Source organism: Toxotes jaculatrix, chromosome 15 (assembly GCF_017976425.1).
Source record: "Toxotes jaculatrix isolate fToxJac2 chromosome 15, fToxJac2.pri, whole genome shotgun sequence".
NCBI lineage: Eukaryota > Metazoa > Chordata > Actinopteri > Toxotidae > Toxotes > Toxotes jaculatrix.
In genome coordinates this window covers 7,440,131-7,460,199 of record NC_054408.1, presented here as the reverse complement: position 1 = coordinate 7,460,199, position 20,069 = coordinate 7,440,131, and the positions used below count along the sequence as shown (strand labels likewise).

Here is a 20,069-nt window from a genome sequence, read left to right as displayed (position 1 = left end):
ATTTTATGTTGAGTGCATTTCTTTCTCATTAAAAATTTGCTAAGCTGATTTTGTTATGAAACCTGCATTGTTTAACGCCTATGCTTAATAACTGGCAGTCCTCTTATAACCTTCATTTTTCCTGCCCCTGTGCCGTGTTTCTTGGCACATCGCTGCCACCAACTGTCAATCAGCGGAACAGCAGGCAGCAGGAATGTGTGTTATTTCCTTATTCACATCAGACACAGACAAAATATTGCACCTAAGACCTGCTAGTGGTCAAAAGCTCTGTAGGATACCTTTAGCATGCGACACTGATTTGATCTTTGATTTACACATGGCAAAGGATGTTAAGCCCTAACAAATGTTGATTATGTGTCATCAAATTAATGATGTTGTCACACGATGGGAGATTTTACTGCTTGGGTTTTCATCTGTTAGTTTGTATAGACTTCTAATATGGATGCTAATATGTTTAATCTGTTTTAGCTGTGACATGCGAGGGTTTTTTTAAATCAGCATTGATGAAAAGAGTGACATTGGGCATTATGGAGCATGTCAGAGTCTAGTGTGGTAAACAAAAAAAAATGCAGCTGTGATCAAATCTTTGTCCATTTAAATAAATTTGTGGTTGTTGAGTTAGTGTGTAGGCATGACACATACTTTCAAAGAATGTGTTTTATGAGGATTTTTTTCTGTCTGTACGTTTCGATGCATACCCTTTGACACTTTACTAATTAAAAGTTATGGTTTGCTTTCTGATCTTGCCTCTTCTCAGGTGACGTCTTTGCTAAGACGCGTCCTTCCAGAGGTGACACCAGTGCGACTTGCCAGCATCATTGGGGTGAAGGCTCTGCCACCAGCAGACATCAGTGATATCATCCACTCCACAGAGAAGGGTGACTGGAACAAGCTCGGCATCCTTGACATGTTCCTGGGCTGCATCGCAAAAGCCCTCACTGTGCAGCTGAAAGCCAAAGGCACCACCATCTCAGGCACAGCTGGCATGGCTGCTGGCAAAGGGGTCACCACTGTGACGCTGCCCATGATCTTCAACTCCAGGTGAGCTTCGGCTTATTGGGATACTCAGAAGTATGTAATTTATGAGATTCAGGACAACACAAATCTACAAAAATGTGTAGATTTTTATGCATGTTGCCTCGTCCTGTTCTGTCCAGCTACATCCGCAGAGGGGAGAGCCACTGGTGGATGAAAGGCTCCACTCCTCCTCAGATTGCAGAGATCATCATAAAGCTGGTGAAAGACATGGCAGCTGTAAGTTCCAGTTTTTATTGATCCCTCCTTTTAACCACCTGCTCTACTCATGTAATCACATTCATTGTCTTAGTTGTGGATTTTGTATTTTCTTAACTCAGTTGCACTGAAAAAAAAGCACTTCTAAGATAGTTGTGTGCTATTTTTAGGGCCACCTTTCAGATGCTTGGTCCAGAGTCACCAAAAATGCAATAGCTGAGACCATTATAGCCCTGACGAAAATGGAGGAGGAGCATCGGTCCCCTGTACGCTGTATCGCCACCACAAGGGTATGGATACCTATTTCATCATATGAGAGCATGTATCTATGATTGATAACACAGGAAATTAAGTAATCATATATAATTTCCTTTTATGAATTATAGCTGTGGCTGGCATTGGCGTCACTGTGTGTGCTAGACCAGGACCATGTAGACAGGCTGTCCTCTGGCCGCTGGATGGGCAAAGATGGACAGCAGAAGCAGATGGTGAGAATGAAAAGAGCTGCACTGTGTGAAAATAACTGAAATGTAATCAGAAGCATAATTAAGTAACATCCTCTGCTTCTGCTTCACAGCCCATGTGCGACAACCACGATGACGGTGAGACAGCAGCCATCATACTGTGTAACATGTGTGGCAACCTCTGCACTGACTGCGACCGCTTCCTCCACCTCCACCGACGCACACGCTCTCACCAGAGACAGGTTAGTTTTAGTCATTTACCTGCATATGAATAACGTGAAAAAAAAAAAGTTTATAGAAGGAATGTGGGGGGGAAAAAAACACACTTTGATGTTAAGTCTTATTTTTATGACTGCTTTCAGGTGTTCAAGGAGGAAGAGGAGGCCATAAAGGTGGATCTCCATGAAGGCTGTGGGAGGACCAAGCTCTTCTGGCTCATGGCTCTGGCTGACTCAAAGACTATGAAAGCTATGGTGGAGTTCAGAGAGCACACAGGTGACATAGAAACAGAGCGTATCAGTGTCAAATCAAATTAATTAATTAACATTATATTAAAAAATGATTTTGTTTCAAACCTTTGTACCTCCAGATTTTTTTCACTGCAACATATGTAAGCCTAGTTTGACAAATCTTAATATTATTTGCAGGTAAACCAGCCTCCAGCAGCTCTGATGCCTGCAGGTTCTGTGGTACGAGGAATGGCACAGAGCTGTCTGCAGTGGGCAGCGTCTGCTCTGACCCAGACTGCCAGGTACTTAACATCAACTGTGAACAAGAAAACTTAACCACTTAACTTATCTGGATTTCTTCATGGTAGACTTTGTTGTATTTGCTAAAACTGTTGTTTTGACAGAGAAGTTGAAGCTCTAAAAATAATCTAAAAATATATGTATTTTAGTTTTTGTTACACAAAATACACACAACATAAACACACATACACAAAAGCATTAATAACAAACCTAAATTATTATACTTTTATATTAACCGGCATCTATCTGTTCTGTAAAAACAGGTGCCTTTCTCTGTGTTCATTACGTGCATTTATATTTTAATTAATTAATTAATTATAACTATATTTTTTCAAGATAGATTTTGGTTTTAAGTGACTTGAGTCTTCCTCTTAAGTGGAGTTTGAGGTCTTGCTGAGTGTTGTAGAATATTTATAACACTTGATATGATGAGTATGATTCAAGCACACTGATAGAGCTGAAGCATCCCCTCCTTCGAGACCCCTGACTTTGTTAATTGCCTCAAAAATAATAGTCTGTGGTTCCTAAGCCTCACCGGTTTCTCTCATGTGCTCTCCTGTAGGAGTACGCTAAACTGGCATGCAGTAAGACTCATCCTTGTGGACACCCCTGTGGAGGAGTTAAGAATGAAGAGAGCTGCCTCCCATGTCTGCATGGCTGTGACAAGAGCACTGGCTGTCTGAAGCAGGATGCAGATGACATGTGTATGATCTGCTTCACAGAAGCCCTCTCTGCTGCTCCTGCAGTACAGGTAAGCTCTAAATATAACTGTTTGTCCATCAGGTGTAAGATTTACAGTTCTGGATTAAAAATTTGTCCTTATTTAATGTTTGACTCTCTGTTCTGTTCTCAGCTGGACTGCACTCATGTGTTCCACCTTCAGTGTACTCGTCGTGTGCTTGAAAATCGTTGGCTCGGGCCCCGTATCACGTTTGGGTTCATGTTGTGTCCGATCTGTAAGGTAAGCTGTTACCTGAGCCCCACTGACTTAAGAGATTAAGTTAGCAACAAAGAGGTTGAAAACTGTTTCCCCCTACGCCTCAAAGTTGAGTGAGCTCTGTTTGTTTGAATGAATTTTTAAAAAAGCTCAGATTACTGTTCTGCCTTCTCCTGCACACTGTGACTGCTTTGTTTGCTGTCATCTTTGTGATATGCTGTACAGTAACCGAACTACCTTTATGAACGCTGACTGGTTTGTTTGTTTCACGGTTTGCCTGCAGAACAAAATCAATCACTCAGTGATCAAGGACCTGCTCGACCCCATCAAGGAGCTTTATGAGGATGTGAGGAGAAAGGCTCTGATGAGGCTGGAGTATGAGGGTCTGCATAAGAGTGAGGCAATAACTACGCCAGGAGCACGCTTCCACAATGACCCTGCAGGCTTTGCCATGAACCGATACGCATACTATGTCTGCTACAAGTGCAAGAAGGTACCACATAAACTAAAGATGCAAAACATTTTAATTTAAATGTTGTTTGGGGGTAAAAAACTAATGGGGTCCACTTTTTCAAGGCCTACTTTGGTGGAGAGGCACGCTGCGATGCTGAGGCTGGACAGGGAGATGACTACGACCCCAGTGAGCTGATCTGTGGAGCATGCTCAGATGTCTCAAGGGCACAGGTGGGTAAATGATACCTGTGAGGATCCCGCCTAAACAATAACCACTTTCAGTGAATAGTTCAACATTTTATCTTATTTACAAGTTAAAATTGTTCTGTTTACTCTGTATAAAAAGTAAAGTGTATAAATGACGGATTGTGGTTTTAACTGGTCACTGGCTGTTATTTATTTATTTTCAAAAATGTTAAACTATTCATTTGAAATGGTGCTTGTCTGTACTCTTAAAACAAAATATGAGCCTACCCCGTTTCATTTTTTACTGTTGCCAGATGTGCTCCAAGCATGGGACAGACTTCCTCGAGTATAAATGCCGGTACTGCTGCTCGGTAGCTGTTTTCTTCTGCTTTGGCACCACGCACTTCTGCAACGCCTGCCACGACGACTTCCAGAGGATGACCAGTGTCCCCAAGGAGGAACTACCCCATTGTCCTGCAGGTACTTACTGATTCTACTGAATTTACTCTTCTGGTATCTTTTTGATATTTGGCATATAATGACTGACACAAAGACTCAGACCTTGGAGCTCGGGAAGTGTAACAGAAAAAAGTTGAGATATAATCCTTGTCCTTTTTGTCACAGGGCCCAAAGGCAAACAGCTGGAGGGTACTGAGTGCCCTTTGCACGTGGTTCACCCACCAACAGGGGAGGAGTTCGCCTTGGGCTGTGGGGTGTGCAGGAATGCCCACACCTTCTAAACAACCCGAGACTTTTACTGAAAACCAGTTTGTCTACTGTGATTTCTGGCTGCTGCTGAAGCTCAGCCGTGAAGCTTGGCTCTTGCATTGTTAAGTCTCCTGGACACTGGACCGGGTTTCTGCTCTACGCCAAGAGTCCTCAGGTCTTCTCTTCTACCCAGATCAGTATCGGGGCCCTGCTACGAACATGAGCTACAGCTCCTTTGGATTCAGAGTAACCTGAATGGGGGGAAAAAAAGAACAATAGAATAAAAAAATAAAAAATTAAAAAAGAAGATAAAAAAATACAGAAAATAACTTGTGACGTGTTTGCATGCGGCCGTTGTATTCCCTCGGCTTCTATAGACGTTGCACACCTCCTGAAGTGTAACAATACAAGATTAAACATTGAATATGAAATAAATTTGCTTAAAGGCAACTGTGGATCAGCGTGGGTTTTAAAAAAAAAAAAAGGAACAGGCCGTATTTCCAGCTTCCTAACTATAAATTTAAGATATTGTTGTATGTAAACCTTTTTCGTAATCTTGTACAGTATTCTCCACTGTCAAGTGCATCATGGGTTGACGGACAAAAAAAAGATGGTGAGGTGGATAAGACTGTTAAGAAAATTATGTTTGGGCGGAAAATAGTGTTCGGTTTATCTAATCTTGTATATAACGATACTATTCAAAATAGCTGTATTCCGAAGTTGCTACTCTTCACTTCAGTTTTGTTTGATATTCTGGGTTATGTTTTGAGCCAGAACTTTTAATGAAGTGCAATACTGGGTGTGCCTCCTATTTTGCAGCTGTTTAACCTATGGAATGTATGTCAATAAAGCCACTGTACATTTTTATACAGTAGAGAGTCGTAATTTCCCCCTCTTCTAAATGTCAGATTTCTTTTGTTGTCTAGAAATGAGAAGGAGGAGCCTGGCACCCGCAGTGAATGATGGTGGTTGTAAATCCTATTTGCAGCTCTGTTTTAAAAAAATATATATGTACCAAATCCTACAGTAATACAAAAACAAACAAAAAACCTCACAGTGAAACTGATTACAGCTGAATTATTTGAGGGTCCAGTCTTCACACCAAATAAAATTGTGCACCTGTAATGCTTTTCCCTAGTAGGAGGCAGGGAGACTTGGGAGGGTGGGGGTGGTCAGGGGAACAGAGTGTGGAAAAAAAGCAGCTGCTGTTATATAAAAAAGCTTAATACTTGTGAATCTGCTCTGTAATATCTGTGGTGGATGGAGCTGAATGGTAATAAACCAGGTTCTCTGTTTCACAAAGTATACAACTGTGTTGTTTCTTAACGAGTGGTGGCATTTTCACGAAGTTACCAAAGTGCTAGCCTTTGATTTGTTTTATATTGAAGACATGACGCTGCCAAATCTAGCTGAAGTTATATATGATTCATTTATACTTGATTTTTTTAAATATTAGAATCAAAATGCTGACATTCTTGTGCATCTCAGCAGAGACTGAAAAAATACTACGATGTGTTACTCTGCCTCATTTCCTCGTACCAGGCTGCAAAATGAATTCATTCAGGTCTGAATGACTGGCAAAGTAAAGACCTGTAGAATTCCCAGTGAGCCTAGAAACAAAGAAATTTGTAAAACAAAGAAATGTGTAAAATTCAAATTGGGGAATACAACAAAACAAAACGCTTCATACAGGTGGAGAGCTTATGACAGGAAATGTAAAACACAACAGGCATTTCTCACTATTTTCTGAAAATTTATAGATCTAATGATTAATCAATAAATCGAGATAATCAGTGGATTAATCCATACTGAAAATAATAATTGGTCGCAGCCAAGAAGCCGAAGCCGAGTATTTGTCAAAGCTTTGGAGTGAGTCAAGACAAAAGGAAAGAAAAAAAAAAAGAAAAAAGAAAAGATTTGTGTACGTTTTAAATCACTACCGAGTGATTCATCGCTCCAGCAGAGACGATCTTTACCTACAGCCATTTCGCATTGCATTCCCCATGATGCAGCGCTGCTGTCACAACAACACTTCGCCATTTCAGATTCGGGGGATCCGTAACTCCCGCTGAACAAGTAGGTCAACCGAGCGGAGGTGCCAGGCTCCGGCCTTTTCTTCACCGAAAACAGTCTACCCCGCTTCCTCAGCGTCAAACTGCTCGGTCACTGTGCTCCGATGCGTTTTATGTGGTTGGTGCGAATGAGCTTTTCCAGCGTGGGCCCGGGCTGAAGCGTCAAGTCTGCCAGTTGTCGGATTTTCCTGCTAACAGCTAGTGAGCTAGCTGTGTGTAAACAACAAGGTAGGATGTTTGGACAGGCTGGGTTGTGCTCAGAGTGAGTCAGTGTGAAATGCTGTGGGTCATTCTGCCATTAGTAACAGCCTTGACTTTTATTATAATACAAAGACAAGATTTCTTTCACCAGTTTGCTCACTAATCAACGTGAACTAACGGTTACATTCATTCATAGCATCGGTTATTTTATCGTTAAACGGTTTCTTGTTGATGTGGTTTAGCCCGAGCATTGGTGCGACAAGCCGCACAGTCAGCTATTTAATATTGAGTTAAATCTGCCGACCTGCGTATAATTTCAGTGTACAGACGGTTACCTTCTTAAGCACGGCCTCCTGCTAATGTACAGACGGACGAAAAGTTAAAGGAAAACCCTGAATAAATGGACGGAGAAACATAAAGAGTGCAGATACTTCCACACAGGTGCACTGCATGGTGCAATTAAGCTAGCAACGTCCAGTCATGCTCCGTGGCACGTATAAAAAAATACAGAGCAGGCCGAGATGATTCTGATTTTGTATCAAGGTGGTAAGAGGAAAAGATGTAAGCGACTCTGGAGGAGAGTTCATTGCTGGGGCACGGACGGCAGGAGCGTCAGTCAAAAAGCCTGCTCAGGGTGGCATCTGCATTTAGATCTATGGGGAAGATGTCAGTCACTAGGGTCGTAAATTGTGGTCGACAGCGCAGCGGTATGTAAGGAAAAACAGAAGAGCAACTCTTCCGCAGGTGTCAGCGAGAACAGTCTGCTAACAGCTGCGTAAAGAGGGATGTTATAGCAGGGTTGCAGTGCCTGAACCTCCTTATTACAAAGATGAATGCACACGTGAGCACCTGGTGGCCCTGTTGGGGTTATGTTAGGTATGTGTTTGTGGAATTTATGTGTATCTATACAGGAAAGTGAGGATGAATTATTTTCAGATTCATCAGTATAATTTACTATGTATTTAAAATGTGTCTCTGGATTATAACAAGCTCATTTATCTCTGTGTTTCAGGATGAAGCGGATGAAAGGAGCTGAGGAGGGCAGCAACAGCTCCTCTAGCAAAAGCCCGCCAGAGGCTTGCAAGAAGGTTCGGAAGCAGATGAGCGAGGAGTCGGAGGCAGTAGTGGCCGGTGAGTCACGAGACTGTGACTGGGCACGGCTGCCTCAGGAGCTCCTGCTCCACATCTTCCAGTACCTTCCGCTGCTGGACCGGGCTTATGCCTCTCAAGTGTGCCGCCGGTGGAACCAGGCTTTTCACATGCCCGAGCTGTGGAGATGCTTCGAGTTTGAGCTTAACCAGCCAGCCAGCTCTTACCTGAAAGCCACACATCCAGACCTCATCAAGCAGATCATAAAGAGGCACTCCAACCACCTGCAGTACGTCAGCTTCAAGGTGAGCGAGCAAAAGCATTTGTGTCTGTGCATAATTTTGCAACACAAGGAATGTTTTGAATCACGGTTTAAATAACTCACTACCACCATCTGGTTTAAAAGTATTATTTTTATGTTCCTGACGTGTTCTTCAATCTTTTTGTACTTTCCAGGTGGACAGTAGCACAGAGTCTGCAGAGGCAGCTTGTGACATTCTTTCACAGTTGGTGAATTGCTCACTGAAGACCTTGGGGCTCATCTCTACAGCCAGGCCCAGTTTCATGGAGGTTCCAAAGGTATAATTAACATAAACTCAAGGGGTCTGGGTTTTTATAGTATCCTGTTCCTTAGATTTGTAAAGGGCTCAAAGGAATTCTTCTTGTTATAGTGTAAATTCTCATTTTATTATACAGTGCGACTTCATTAACATACTGGTATCCTTAAGCTATGGCTGAGCATGTTTGTGAACAAGATAGTTTTTATATTCTAATCTTATCTGAGGATGAAGCTGAAAAGCAGTGTTTGTTCTCATGCATGGCCAAGGACAAATTTGTGATTAGTTCCACAACCTTTGCAAGTCTTATTTTGTCTCTTGCTGTGCACATTGAGGGGTCTTTGAGAAGCTCTCACCAGTGCATGAGCTAGTTTATGACTTAAAGCATTCATCATCACAGCAGCCTGAAACTTTTTACACATACAGTACATGTACATTTTTAAGTTCCCCACGTTCTCCACATCCCAGTATTTAGAATTCCATTTCTAAGCACATTATAAACTTGCAGAGCCTCTGTGCACTTAAGAGGCACCTTCTTTTATTGCAGAAGATGTTGCACCTGGCTTTTCTCACGCATCAAGCATGCTAATAATATTTTTGTACAGAAAGTATTGTAGGAATAAATGCTGTTTGCTGCTTTCTTTTGCTAACTTTGCTAACATTTGGAACCACAGAGACGAACAGGAAGAAGGAGAAAGCGTTATGTTGTAGCAGAATCCATCCACACAAGGGCTGACACTTAAATAAAATGCTTTTCAAATCAGGGTACTGGTTAAAACTTCATGCTCTACATTATGAAAAATTTTGTTTAACTAGTTTGACACATTTCAAGATCAAAATGTAAGTTTAACATGCAAACTATCATCTGCCACCATCGTTCCAAATATGAATTATTGAAATAAGATAATAAGCGGAGGCCTGCCATTTTGGTAGCCGCTTCTAAAAATGTGCTGTCAGCCTCTGAATGCTTTATAATTTATAATGTGTCATCTTTGTCCTTCCACAGTCTCATTTCATCTCAGCTCTGACTGTGGTGTTTGTCAACTCGAAGTCGCTGTCTTCGCTGAAGATTGACGACACGCCAGTGGATGACCCGTCTCTGAAGGTGCTGGTGGCCAACAACAGTGACACCCTGAAACTGCTGAAGATGAGCAGCTGCCCTCACGTCTCTCCAGCAGGTACAGTGACAGCAAAAAACTCCTGTCTCTGCTTCAGTGTTTTTAGATTAGAGAAAACAACCTTGTCGTGCTTTTACTTTATGTTTTCTTTCTTTTTTTTTTCTTTGCTTGTGGCCGTTGGATATTTCAAAGCAAAATATTTTCAGTTGGAGTCTGTGTTGCACTTTTAGTCAAATGTTTTTGATTTGCTATTTTGAGTCACAAGGCTGTAAGTGTTTTCCACTGGGTGGCTCACTAAGACACTCTAATTTTCTTGTCTGCCCCCATACACTACAGTGTTGTCATTTCATGTGGTGGACTGGCAGACATCACATGATATATTATAAATCAACTGTTATGTGGTTTCCTTGTTTCTCCCTCTTACATTCATTTTCCTGGAACTGTTTTAGTTGTCAGATTAAAAACTGCTGATTCAACTGCAGCTTCTTGCAAATATAGTGGATGCTTTGTTCTTAGAAGCAGTTAATTTTTTGCCCTCCTGCTACTGACCATAGGTTTACAGGAGTTTTCTTATTTTTAAGGAAATTAAAAAACTGGATTTGATGTTTTAAAAGCATGATCTGTCTGTGTTTTTAGGAATCCTGTGTGTGGCAGACCAGTGTCACGGGCTGAGAGAGCTAGCACTGAACTACCACCTCTTGAGTGATGAACTCCTTCTGGCCCTCTCCTCTGAGAAACACGTCCACCTGGAACACTTGCGCATCGATGTGGTGAGCGAGAACCCTGGCCAGCACTTCCACACCATCAAAAAGAGCAGCTGGGACGCCATGGTGCGGCACTCACCCAAATTCAACCTCGTCATGTACTTCTTCCTCTATGAGGACGAGTTCGGCCCTTTCTTTAACGAGGAGATCCCCGTCACACACCTCTACTTTGGCCGCTCTGTCAGCAAGGAGGTCTTGGGCCGTGTTGGCCTCCACTGCCCCCGTCTGGTGGAGCTGGTGGTGTGCGCCAACGGCCTGCGACCTCTGGACGAGGAGCTGATCCGCATTGCAAAGCACTGCACTCAGCTGTCAGCCATCGGCCTGGGCGAGTGCGAAGTTTCCTGCAGTGCGTTTGTGGAGTTTGTCAAGATGTGTGGCCGGAGGCTGTCCCAGCTGTCCATCATGGAGGAGGTGCTGATTCCTGATCACAAATACTCCCTGGATGAGATTCACTGGGAGGTTTCGAAGCACCTAGGCCGGGTCTGGTTCCCAGACATGATGCCGACCTGGTAAAGTAAAGCCACGGAGGAGTTCAGCTCATCAGGTATGTGGTGTAGAACAGTCATGGCCTCCGTTTTTTGCACTGAAAAAACCTTTAAATGCTCAGCTGTAGTGGAATGTTTGGTGCCAACATGGAGAGCATAAACCCCTGTATGGATGGAGTGCAGGACAGGGGTATAAAGTGGCGCCCGACCACTACACAATGTTATCATGTAGTGCAAACACCACAAAAATCTCTGCCTGATAGCTTCAGCATGGACGGTGGAATCCTGCTTTATCTAATGAGACAGAACTCATCAGACTGGCTTCTTCACATCAGTGCACAGACCAGTGCAGGTGGGAATATTTGACTAAAACAAAGCAATGTTTTTATTACTGCAAACTGAGTTATACGGACATTGTAGCTTGGTTATGATAATCTATATTATGAGAGATGTAAGTGTGTTTGTGTGTATGCGTGCATATCTGCGTGCATGGGTGTGTGTGTTTTATTGTTTTGTTTTTTTAACATTGTGGAGTAATTTGGGACAATTAGGTGCACAATTGCATGTTGTTACGCTACCACTTGGCCTACTCAAATCCAGTCTGAGATAGCTCTGTAACACAGTAGGGCATTGGAAGTTTCCGAATTCCTGCAATGTTATGTGCATTTAGGATGTTGTTGTTTGGCAGTGTAGTTGAGAGTGGCTGGGTCCATCAGCTCATTTTAAACTAATTTAAACACAAAGAGCAGCAGTTGTGTGACATCTCGCTTTTCTTTCTCACCTGAACTCAAGTCCCGCATCAGAGAAGAAAACACAATTGTTGAAAGTAGTTGGCCAGGAGAGAAACAGAAATGTGTGTGTGTATATAGGTTTCTATGTTTGTGATGTGAAGGTGTACAATATTGATCGATGTCATGGATTTTTATTTTCTCCAAGTTATGTAGATATTTCGTTCCTGCATCGTGCATCAATTGGCTTGACAAATTAATTTTTATTAGTTTTATTAAGAAGGTTTCTGTACAGTCATAGATTTCCTAAGCACTTTAAATGAATACCAAATAATCGAGACAAACCAAGTCCTTATATCATAATGAACGCAAGGAAATGAGCTTTATAATGCTCCACTTTGTCTTAGTTGGACCCAGATTTTAATGCCGACTATTTACACTGTTCTGGGCTTGTAATGAGTCAGATACCAAGAACAGTATGTTGAAGTGATGAATCTGTAAGTACTCATATTTAAAAAAACAAAAACAAAAAAACAATCAGAAATGATTCTATGTAAATATAGCACAATAACAGTGCACAGACATGTCTGAAATTGGAGGTAGATATTGGTAAAGTCTGCATCTTTCTTTGTAGTCATTCAACAATAGACTAGTCCCTGCAGCTATTAGCTAACCTATGCACGCTGAGAAGGCAAAACTAGCCCTTTGTGTCTCTCAGGTGCATTAAATGAATATATTTCTTATATAGGTTTCATTTGTATCTTCTGCTATTTGCCTGTTCAAGCTCCAAACCTGTTGTGAATATCTGCCCTCCTGTTAGCCCGTGTTTGCTCTGTATCATGTTATCACATCATACGTACAGCAGAGGATGCAGTGTTCACCTTTTCATTACCAACACCGTCTTTGCAGATTGCAGTAGCGCTCCTGTCCCAGACATCCATTCATTTCAGTCAAAAGAGATTTGGCAAGTCAGATGAGTGAAACAGACTTTTTTTTTCCTTTAAGAAGGAAGTCAAATGCATCTGTATATAAAACGCTGTGTGTTTGATTATTATGAATAGAAATGTAATTATTTCTTTATTTCACCCTCTGTCAGGGTTTGAAGTTTCCTTAACGGCTCGTGTCTTTTATAAAACCAGAGTGCGAGTTATCCTTTACTAGATGGATCTTTTTCATACTGTAGTCACTAGAGAAGATAAGCTGTGTAATTTATTGATATGGATAGTGCTTTTGTAATGAATTTGTGTTCAGTTATACAAAAAAAAAGCAATCCTTATAACCAGCAAGCAGACCAGCAGCAAGAGTGGTTTTAGTGGTTGAGACCCACCTTGGTTTTGTTGCATGCAGGTGGTTCAGAAGTTTTGAGTCCACTACTTTACAAGTTTAATCATTTATCAACACAGAGAAAGATTTTAACAAGGAAGCATCACACTCCATTTAGTGAATTTAACCCTGCACTCTTTGTGCGGAGGAAGGCCATCATTTTTGTCTTAAACTGTGTTAAAAAATATTTATTTTCCAGCTTCAGGAAAAATGTTAAAACGTGAAACATCTAAAGACATTTAACTGGGATCTGCTTAAAAAGAGCTGGAGTAATAGATTGTAAAAATCTGTAGAAACGGGTAGAAAGCACTTCAGACATTGAGAAATTGCTCGCAAAATTTTCAACAGTAAATGTTATTAAAAGCTACATAAGCGAGTTTAAAGAGAGCTCATTTGTCAAAAATGTATTTTTATAAAAAGCTGTTGGTAGTGGAGAAACTTTTGGATGTCACTGTATATCATTAGACTGTGTAAAACCCCAGATTTTGATTTATTTTTCTGCCAGACTTCATTCCTTTTATCCATCATTGTCATGTAGACATTTCATGTAGCCAAATGGTAACGTAAACTAAAACTGAGGCAACTTCATTGCAGGAAGTGCAGATGATTCTTCATAGTATTTGATTGAACTGACGTAGTCTATTGATAGTATTGGTCTCTGATCACTGAAGTAGACACTTGTGCTGATTGTCTGTGCTCAAGTACATTAGCATCTCAGCGGTACAGTAACATATCTTGATTATTTTTCATTATTTGTGCAGTGCATTAAACAGTGGCTGTGACAGCAGCTCTAAAGTGAAACCTGTGTTTCGATACTCTACTGGTTTCAAACCATTTTCCTGTTGTCTTGAATGGCTTTTAATGGAAATTTCAGCCGGATGAGTTAAACTTGTTTCACATAAATTAAGAAGGACAATTTATTTATCTTTCTTCATAAATACGCCTCTTGTCAGTCAGTAATTGTTATTTTAACCTCATTGGTTCACAGAGTCCTCCAGTAAGTTTTACTTGGAGTAAACTGATGTTGACAATGCTGTCCTTTAGTTTTGCTTCTGTATGGCAAATGCTTTGTCTACTTTGCTTTACTGGTCACCTGTCTTGAAATTAAACTTGTTTTGGATATGTGATCTTATACCAGTAATAAAAAATTGTGAATGTACTCTTTGCATTTGTCATTTCATTATTTTCTAAACACTGCAGTACATTAGAATGCACATATTTAGCTCAAATTAAAAATAAAAATCACAATGCATGTGAGAAGGAGTAAAAAATTATATATTGCAAAAACTCTGAGTTGCAAAATATAACAGGGAAAAAGAATTCGATAGTAACTGTACACATATGAATACATAACATGTCGCATAACAATTTACACTGTGATAGTGACACATCCATGTAACTCACACACAAGGACTTCTTGTCGACGTTGGCTTAAAATTCAGGGTGCAAACGCAGCAATGTATCAATAAAACCAGGGAAGAAGACTTCAGCCAAACAAACACGGATGTAAACAAAGCACAATACAAAATGCTCAAATCACGAGCTTTGCAAATGTTTTATGAGGAAGGAAATGCAGTAAACATGTTTGTTAGGCCTCAGGGATACACGGAATGCATTGTGGTGAGAAACTGATTGATAACACAACTTTTGTTTGTTAACAAAAAAACTGCAGAGGGCACTTGTTGAGACTGTTTTCTCAACTGCTGTTCCCCAGGGTCAAAAATTAACTTTGAAGCTCAATTAACCAAACAAAAACATCAAACATTCACTGGTTTCAGCTTCTCAAATAGCTGCTTTTTAGTTATTGCTAATGCTTTAGCTTTTGCATAATCAATTAGTAAACTGATCAATCATTAATGAAATAACTGCAAAGCAAATGGGATGTTAAGGCAAAGGCACCTCTTCATATGTAATCTGCACATAGGGAGGTTTCATTGGCAGAAGCCAGTACTCAAAGTTGTAGTAGAGGTAGAAGCTCTTGTCCAGCACAACCTTTTTATAGGCCTCCAACAGACTGATGGCAAAGTCTGTAAACGACTGGTGTGGCCTGAATGTGTGGTAGAATTTGCGGATGTCCACTGCCAGATTCTCCAGAGCGGGCTGTCCGAATATGGCACTGTCGTTGCCGAGGTATGTGGGCTCGCCGCTATACAGGTAGATCTTGGTGTAGTTGGTTTGCGATCGACTGGACAGTTTGGCTCCAAGCTCTGTCAGCTTCCTGTATGTGCGGTGGACAAACTGGGAGCAGTCGTAGGACTCGAACCACACTGTGGCGTTAGGACTGGGGTCAGAGCGAACTGTCCATGTCTCGTAATAGATCCCAGTCTCGTTGTCGTCTTGGACCCACTGAGCCATGTCATTGAACTGGTTACCTGGACAAACAAAGGGAAACTAGATTAATCTCTGACTTTTCTATCCTGTCTTTGGTGCTCTGCCCCAAGCCTTTTTGTTACTGGAAAATGCGTAAATATTTAAAATAGTTTTCAGTTTTCAAAAAAGCTGGGTCATTTCTTAAAACAGCTGGCCACTGAAGTTTTTAGGAAATGTATCTCAAATATGACTAAATACTTCTCTTGTTGGATTAATACACATTTGTTCAAAAACAAATCCACTCATATCCATATTTCCCTTTGGCCTTTAGGAGCAAAGATGCAAGATTACACGTGTGAAATCTCACCAGTTATTTCTCCTATTTTCTCCAAGGTGCCATTTTGTGACCAGTGTAAGTCGTCGATGCCTTCAAAGAAGCAGGCAGCTCCCTGGTTGCACCAGAATGGTGCGTACATCTCGGGTCTGAGGTGAGGGAAGGTGCAGTTACCCAGCTGAAACAGCTCGTACCACTCCATGGTGTAGTTGGCCCCCGTCTCTGAACTGCTGAACCCAATAGCATCATGCATGATATGCTGTGAACCAAACAGAAACATTATACAGACTCTCTGTGTGGACATGAGGGAAGTGTTTACAGCAGTGTTTCTATGAATAAATATAGTCCCTCTATATTTAACTAACTTTCAGTGTTAAACATGTTTCACCATCTGCACACAGCTGCAGTACAACAGTCTTTCCTTCACCTCAATTTATGATAATATAATTATCCACAACACAAAGGATATCTGTCCTAATGGAGGCTATTATTTAGAGGAAAGTATCTTCAGTAGCATCATCAGATTGTTTGATCACAAGAGAATTAATGTACTTACAAGTTTTCCCAGTAAATCTCCGTACTTGAATTCCCACACGGGTGTTTGTAGCCGATAAACAGAGATTACATCAGAGTCTCTCATGTAGGGAATTCGTCCATCCCGGTCTCCAGTGGGGCAGAACGGGTAGAGAGCTTCACAGTAAGAATCCGGATCAGGGCGTCGATCAAACCGTCTGGGGATGACATGACATGAGAAATTGGTTGCAGACCATGCCAGCACCAAGGAGAGTTTTATGCCATTACAAAACCTCTGTAACAAGGTTTGCCAGTAGTAATCTATCCAAGAGTAAAGAGTATATGTGTGTGTTCATATTACATATGTGTTCATAAGTAGATGGTTTTGTCACAGAAAAATGCTTAATAAAAACATGTCCTAAATATTAAAGAAGAAATAATATTAATCAAAAAGTCATATTTTCTTTTATAATCTGGGCTGAATACCCTTTAGTTGAATTTATCTGAATCCACAACTTTTACTGACATGGGTTGCACACTAAAGATGTGTTTTTATGCCTTCTTGGTTTTAATACTCTGGTCCTGAGGAAAACAGGTCGCCAGTCAATCGCAGACTCAGACCGGGGTTCGAAGCACGAAAATACTTGCTGTACAACACGTCTCTAAATGCTCACACAGTGAGATGCTGTAGAGTACAAAGTTTCCAAAGTCACGTGAACGCAGCAGCCATATTTTGGCAGCCTCGATTGGTTTCAGATCAGTTTAAGATCTTCTGTTAAATAATCCTTGAATGTGACTGCACACACATCATGTCTGAAATTTAGAAAACGCCTGATTAAGACTTCATTAAGACACCTTAAGTATGGCTGCGTTGGAGTAAAAAATCCTTTCAACTGGATTTTTGACGATGACAGAAAATTTAATCGAGTGTTTTTAGGACTCAGTCAATCAGAAGCTGAGGACAGAAGCGTTTTCCAGCTCGGTCTCGTACGGTTTTAACTTCCCTCCAAACACTTGACTCACATGACTCAACGTTACCGGGCAGAAATATCATGGAGAAGTAAAGGTTTGGTATTCGTACCTGTAGGGGACGGGCCACTGCCGCTGAACATTAGTCCTGATCTGAGCGACCACATGAAGAAGCAGAAGCAGGTTGAAACACAGAATAAGCTCCGTGTGTGTCATATTACAGCCTCAAACACAGACAGAAAAAATACGAATAAAGGGCAGAAGATGGGATGACAGCTAGTTACGGTCCTCTGACACCCGAGGCTCCGACACATGCGCGTTAGGTTTCAGCATCGAGGATCACTTCCGCCTTCAAAAAGCTGCAGTTCCTAGGCTGCCGCTGTGGGCTGGCTCCAGAAGTGAGCAATTCTCCATTGACCCCCATGTTAAAATAGCAAACTTCACAGCCTAAAAAAAAATTACAACCTGGTCAGATTGTTTTGTTGATTAAATTAAATGACATTTTGAGGCCATACTAAAATATGACTTTTTTGGCCGATTTTGGCGCCTTACCATACTATGACGTTTTTTATGACATTTTGAGGTCAAAAAATTTTTTTGACTTTTTTTGTCCGATTTTGACGCCTTACTATACTATGACGTTTTCAATGACATTTTGAGGTCAAAAAAAATGTTGACTTTTTTTGTCCGATTTTGACGCCTTACTATACTATGACGTTTTTTATGACATTTTGAGGTAAAAAAAAAAATTGACTTTTTTTGGCATTTTTTGACGCCTTACGGCCGTATGACGTTTTTTATGACATTTTGAGGTCAAAAAAAATTTTGACTTTTTTTGTCAGATTTTGACGCCTTACTATACTATGACGTTTTCGATGACATTTTGAGGTCAAAAAAAATGTTGACTTTTTTTGTCCGATTTTGACGCCTTACTATACTATGACGTTTTTTATGACATTTTGAGGTTAAAAAAAAATTTGACTTTTTTTGGCATTTTTTGACGCCTTACGGCCGTATGACGTTTTTTATGACATTTTGAGGTAAGAAAATGTTTTGACTTTTTTTGGCATTTTTTGATGCCTTGCTATACTATGACGTTTTTTATGACATTTTGAGGTCAAAAATTTCTTGACTTTTTTTGTCCGATTTTGACGCCTTACTATACTATGACGTTTTTTATTACATTTTGAGGTCAAAAAATTTTTTGACTTTTTTTGTCTGATTTTTACGCCTTACTATACTATGACATTTTGAGGTCAAAAAAATGTTGACATTTTTTGGCATTTTTTGACGCCTTACTATACTATGACGTTTTTTATGACATTTTGAGGTCAAAAAACTTTTTGACTTTTTTTGTCCGATTTTGACGCCTTACTATACTATGACATTTTTTATGACATTTTGAGGTAAAAAAAATTTGTGACTTTTTTTGGCATTTTTTTTGACGCCTTACTATACTATGACGTTTTTTATGACATTTTGAGGTCAAAAAATTTTTGATTTTTTTTGGCCGATTTTGACGCCTTACTATACTATGACATTTTGAGGTCAAAAAAAATTTTGACTTTTTTTGTCCAATTTTGACGCCTTACGGTCGTATGACGTTTTTTATAACATTTTGAGGTCAAAAAATTTTTTGACTTTTTTTGGCCGATTTTGACGCCTTACTATACTATGACGTTTTTTATGACATTTTAAGGTCAAAAAATTTTTTGACTTTTTTTGGCATTTTTTGACGCCTTACTATACTATGACGTTTTTTATGACATTTTGAGGTCAAAAATTTTTTGACATTTTTTGGCATTTTTTGACGCCTTACTATACTATGACGTTTTTTATGACATTTTGAGGTCAAAAAAATTTTTGACTTTTTTTGTCCGATTTTGACGCCTTACTATACTATGACATTTTTTATGACATTTTGAGGTAAAAAAAATTTGTGACTTTTTTTGGCATTTTTTTTGACGCCTTACTATACTATGACGTTTTTTATGACATTTTGAGGTCAAAAAATGTTTGATTTTTTTTTGGCCGATTTTGACGCCTTACTATACTATGACGTTTTTTTATGACATTTTGAGGTCAAAAAAAATTTTGACTTTTTTTGTCCGATTTTGACGCCTTACGGCCGTATGACGTTTTTTATGACATTTTGAGGTCAAAAAAATTTTTGACTTTTTTTGGCATTTTTTGACGCCTTACTATACTATGACGTTTTTTATGACATTTTGAGGTCAAAAAATTTTTTGACTTTTTTTGGCCGATTTTGACGCCTTACTATACTATGACGTTTTTTATGACATTTTGAGGTCAAAAAAATTTTTGACTTTTTTTGGCATTTTTTGACACCTTACTATACTATGACGTTTTTTATGACATTTTGAGGTCAAAAAATTTTTTGACTTTTTTTGGCATTTTTTGACGCCTTACTATACTATGACGTTTTTTATGACATTTTGAGGTCAAAAAATTTTTTGACTTTTTTTGTCCGATTTTGACGCCTTACTATACTATGACATTTTTTATGACATTTTGAGGTCAAAAAAATTTGTGACTTTTTTTGGCTTTTTTTTTGACGCCTTACTATACTATGACGTTTTTTTATGACATTTTGAGGTCAAAAAATTTTTGATTTTTTTTTGGCCGATTTTGACGCCTTACTATACTATGACGTTTTTTTATGACATTTTGAGGTCAAAAAAAATTTTGACTTTTTTTGTCCGATTTTGACGCCTTACGGCCGTATGACGTTTTTTATGACATTTTGAGGTCAAAAAAAAATTTGACTTTTTTTTGGTGTTTTTTTGACGCCTTACTATACTATGACGTTTTTTATGACATTTTGAGGTCAAAAAAAATTTTGACTTTTTTTGTCC

General features: G+C 39.9%; 3 protein-coding genes across 16 annotated transcripts in view; 2 read left to right on the top strand and 1 right to left on the bottom strand.

Annotated features, from left to right (window-relative positions):
* The window catches only part of mycbp2 (MYC binding protein 2), a 56,955-nt gene extending 51,719 nt beyond the window's left edge, over positions 1–5,236 (top strand). For all 14 annotated transcript variants that reach the window (XM_041056895.1, XM_041056902.1, XM_041056892.1 and 11 more), the window contains 13 exons: positions 758–1,041; positions 1,158–1,254; positions 1,404–1,523; positions 1,620–1,721; positions 1,811–1,939; positions 2,060–2,192; positions 2,345–2,448; positions 3,009–3,197; positions 3,300–3,407; positions 3,667–3,876; positions 3,960–4,067; positions 4,337–4,502; positions 4,647–5,236. In XM_041056895.1, coding sequence (XP_040912829.1) covers positions 758–1,041; positions 1,158–1,254; positions 1,404–1,523; positions 1,620–1,721; positions 1,811–1,939; positions 2,060–2,192; positions 2,345–2,448; positions 3,009–3,197; positions 3,300–3,407; positions 3,667–3,876; positions 3,960–4,067; positions 4,337–4,502; positions 4,647–4,762 — 1,866 coding nt within the window. In that variant the 3' untranslated portion in view covers positions 4,763–5,236. The remainder of the gene's footprint in view (positions 1–757; positions 1,042–1,157; positions 1,255–1,403; positions 1,524–1,619; positions 1,722–1,810; positions 1,940–2,059; positions 2,193–2,344; positions 2,449–3,008; positions 3,198–3,299; positions 3,408–3,666; positions 3,877–3,959; positions 4,068–4,336; positions 4,503–4,646) is intronic.
* A 1,526-nt stretch (positions 5,237–6,762) lies between these two features.
* On the top strand, positions 6,763–14,226 carry fbxl3a (F-box and leucine-rich repeat protein 3a). The gene is made up of 5 exons (XM_041056904.1): positions 6,763–7,030; positions 8,016–8,397; positions 8,549–8,671; positions 9,656–9,827; positions 10,404–14,226. The coding sequence occupies exons 2-5, from the start codon at positions 8,017–8,019 to the stop codon at positions 11,042–11,044; spliced, it is 1,317 nt and encodes a 438-aa protein (XP_040912838.1). The 5' UTR covers positions 6,763–7,030; position 8,016; the 3' UTR covers positions 11,045–14,226.
* Positions 14,227–14,325: 99 nt separating this feature from the next.
* cln5 (CLN5 intracellular trafficking protein) lies at positions 14,326–17,548 on the bottom strand. The gene is made up of 4 exons (XM_041056905.1): positions 17,306–17,548; positions 16,268–16,442; positions 15,745–15,970; positions 14,326–15,439 (listed from the first exon to the last, which is right to left on the bottom strand). Exons 1-4 carry the CDS (start codon positions 17,407–17,409, stop codon positions 14,952–14,954), a joined length of 993 nt encoding a protein of 330 aa, XP_040912839.1. The 5' UTR covers positions 17,410–17,548; the 3' UTR covers positions 14,326–14,951.
* Between the last annotated feature and the right edge of the window lie 2,521 nt (positions 17,549–20,069).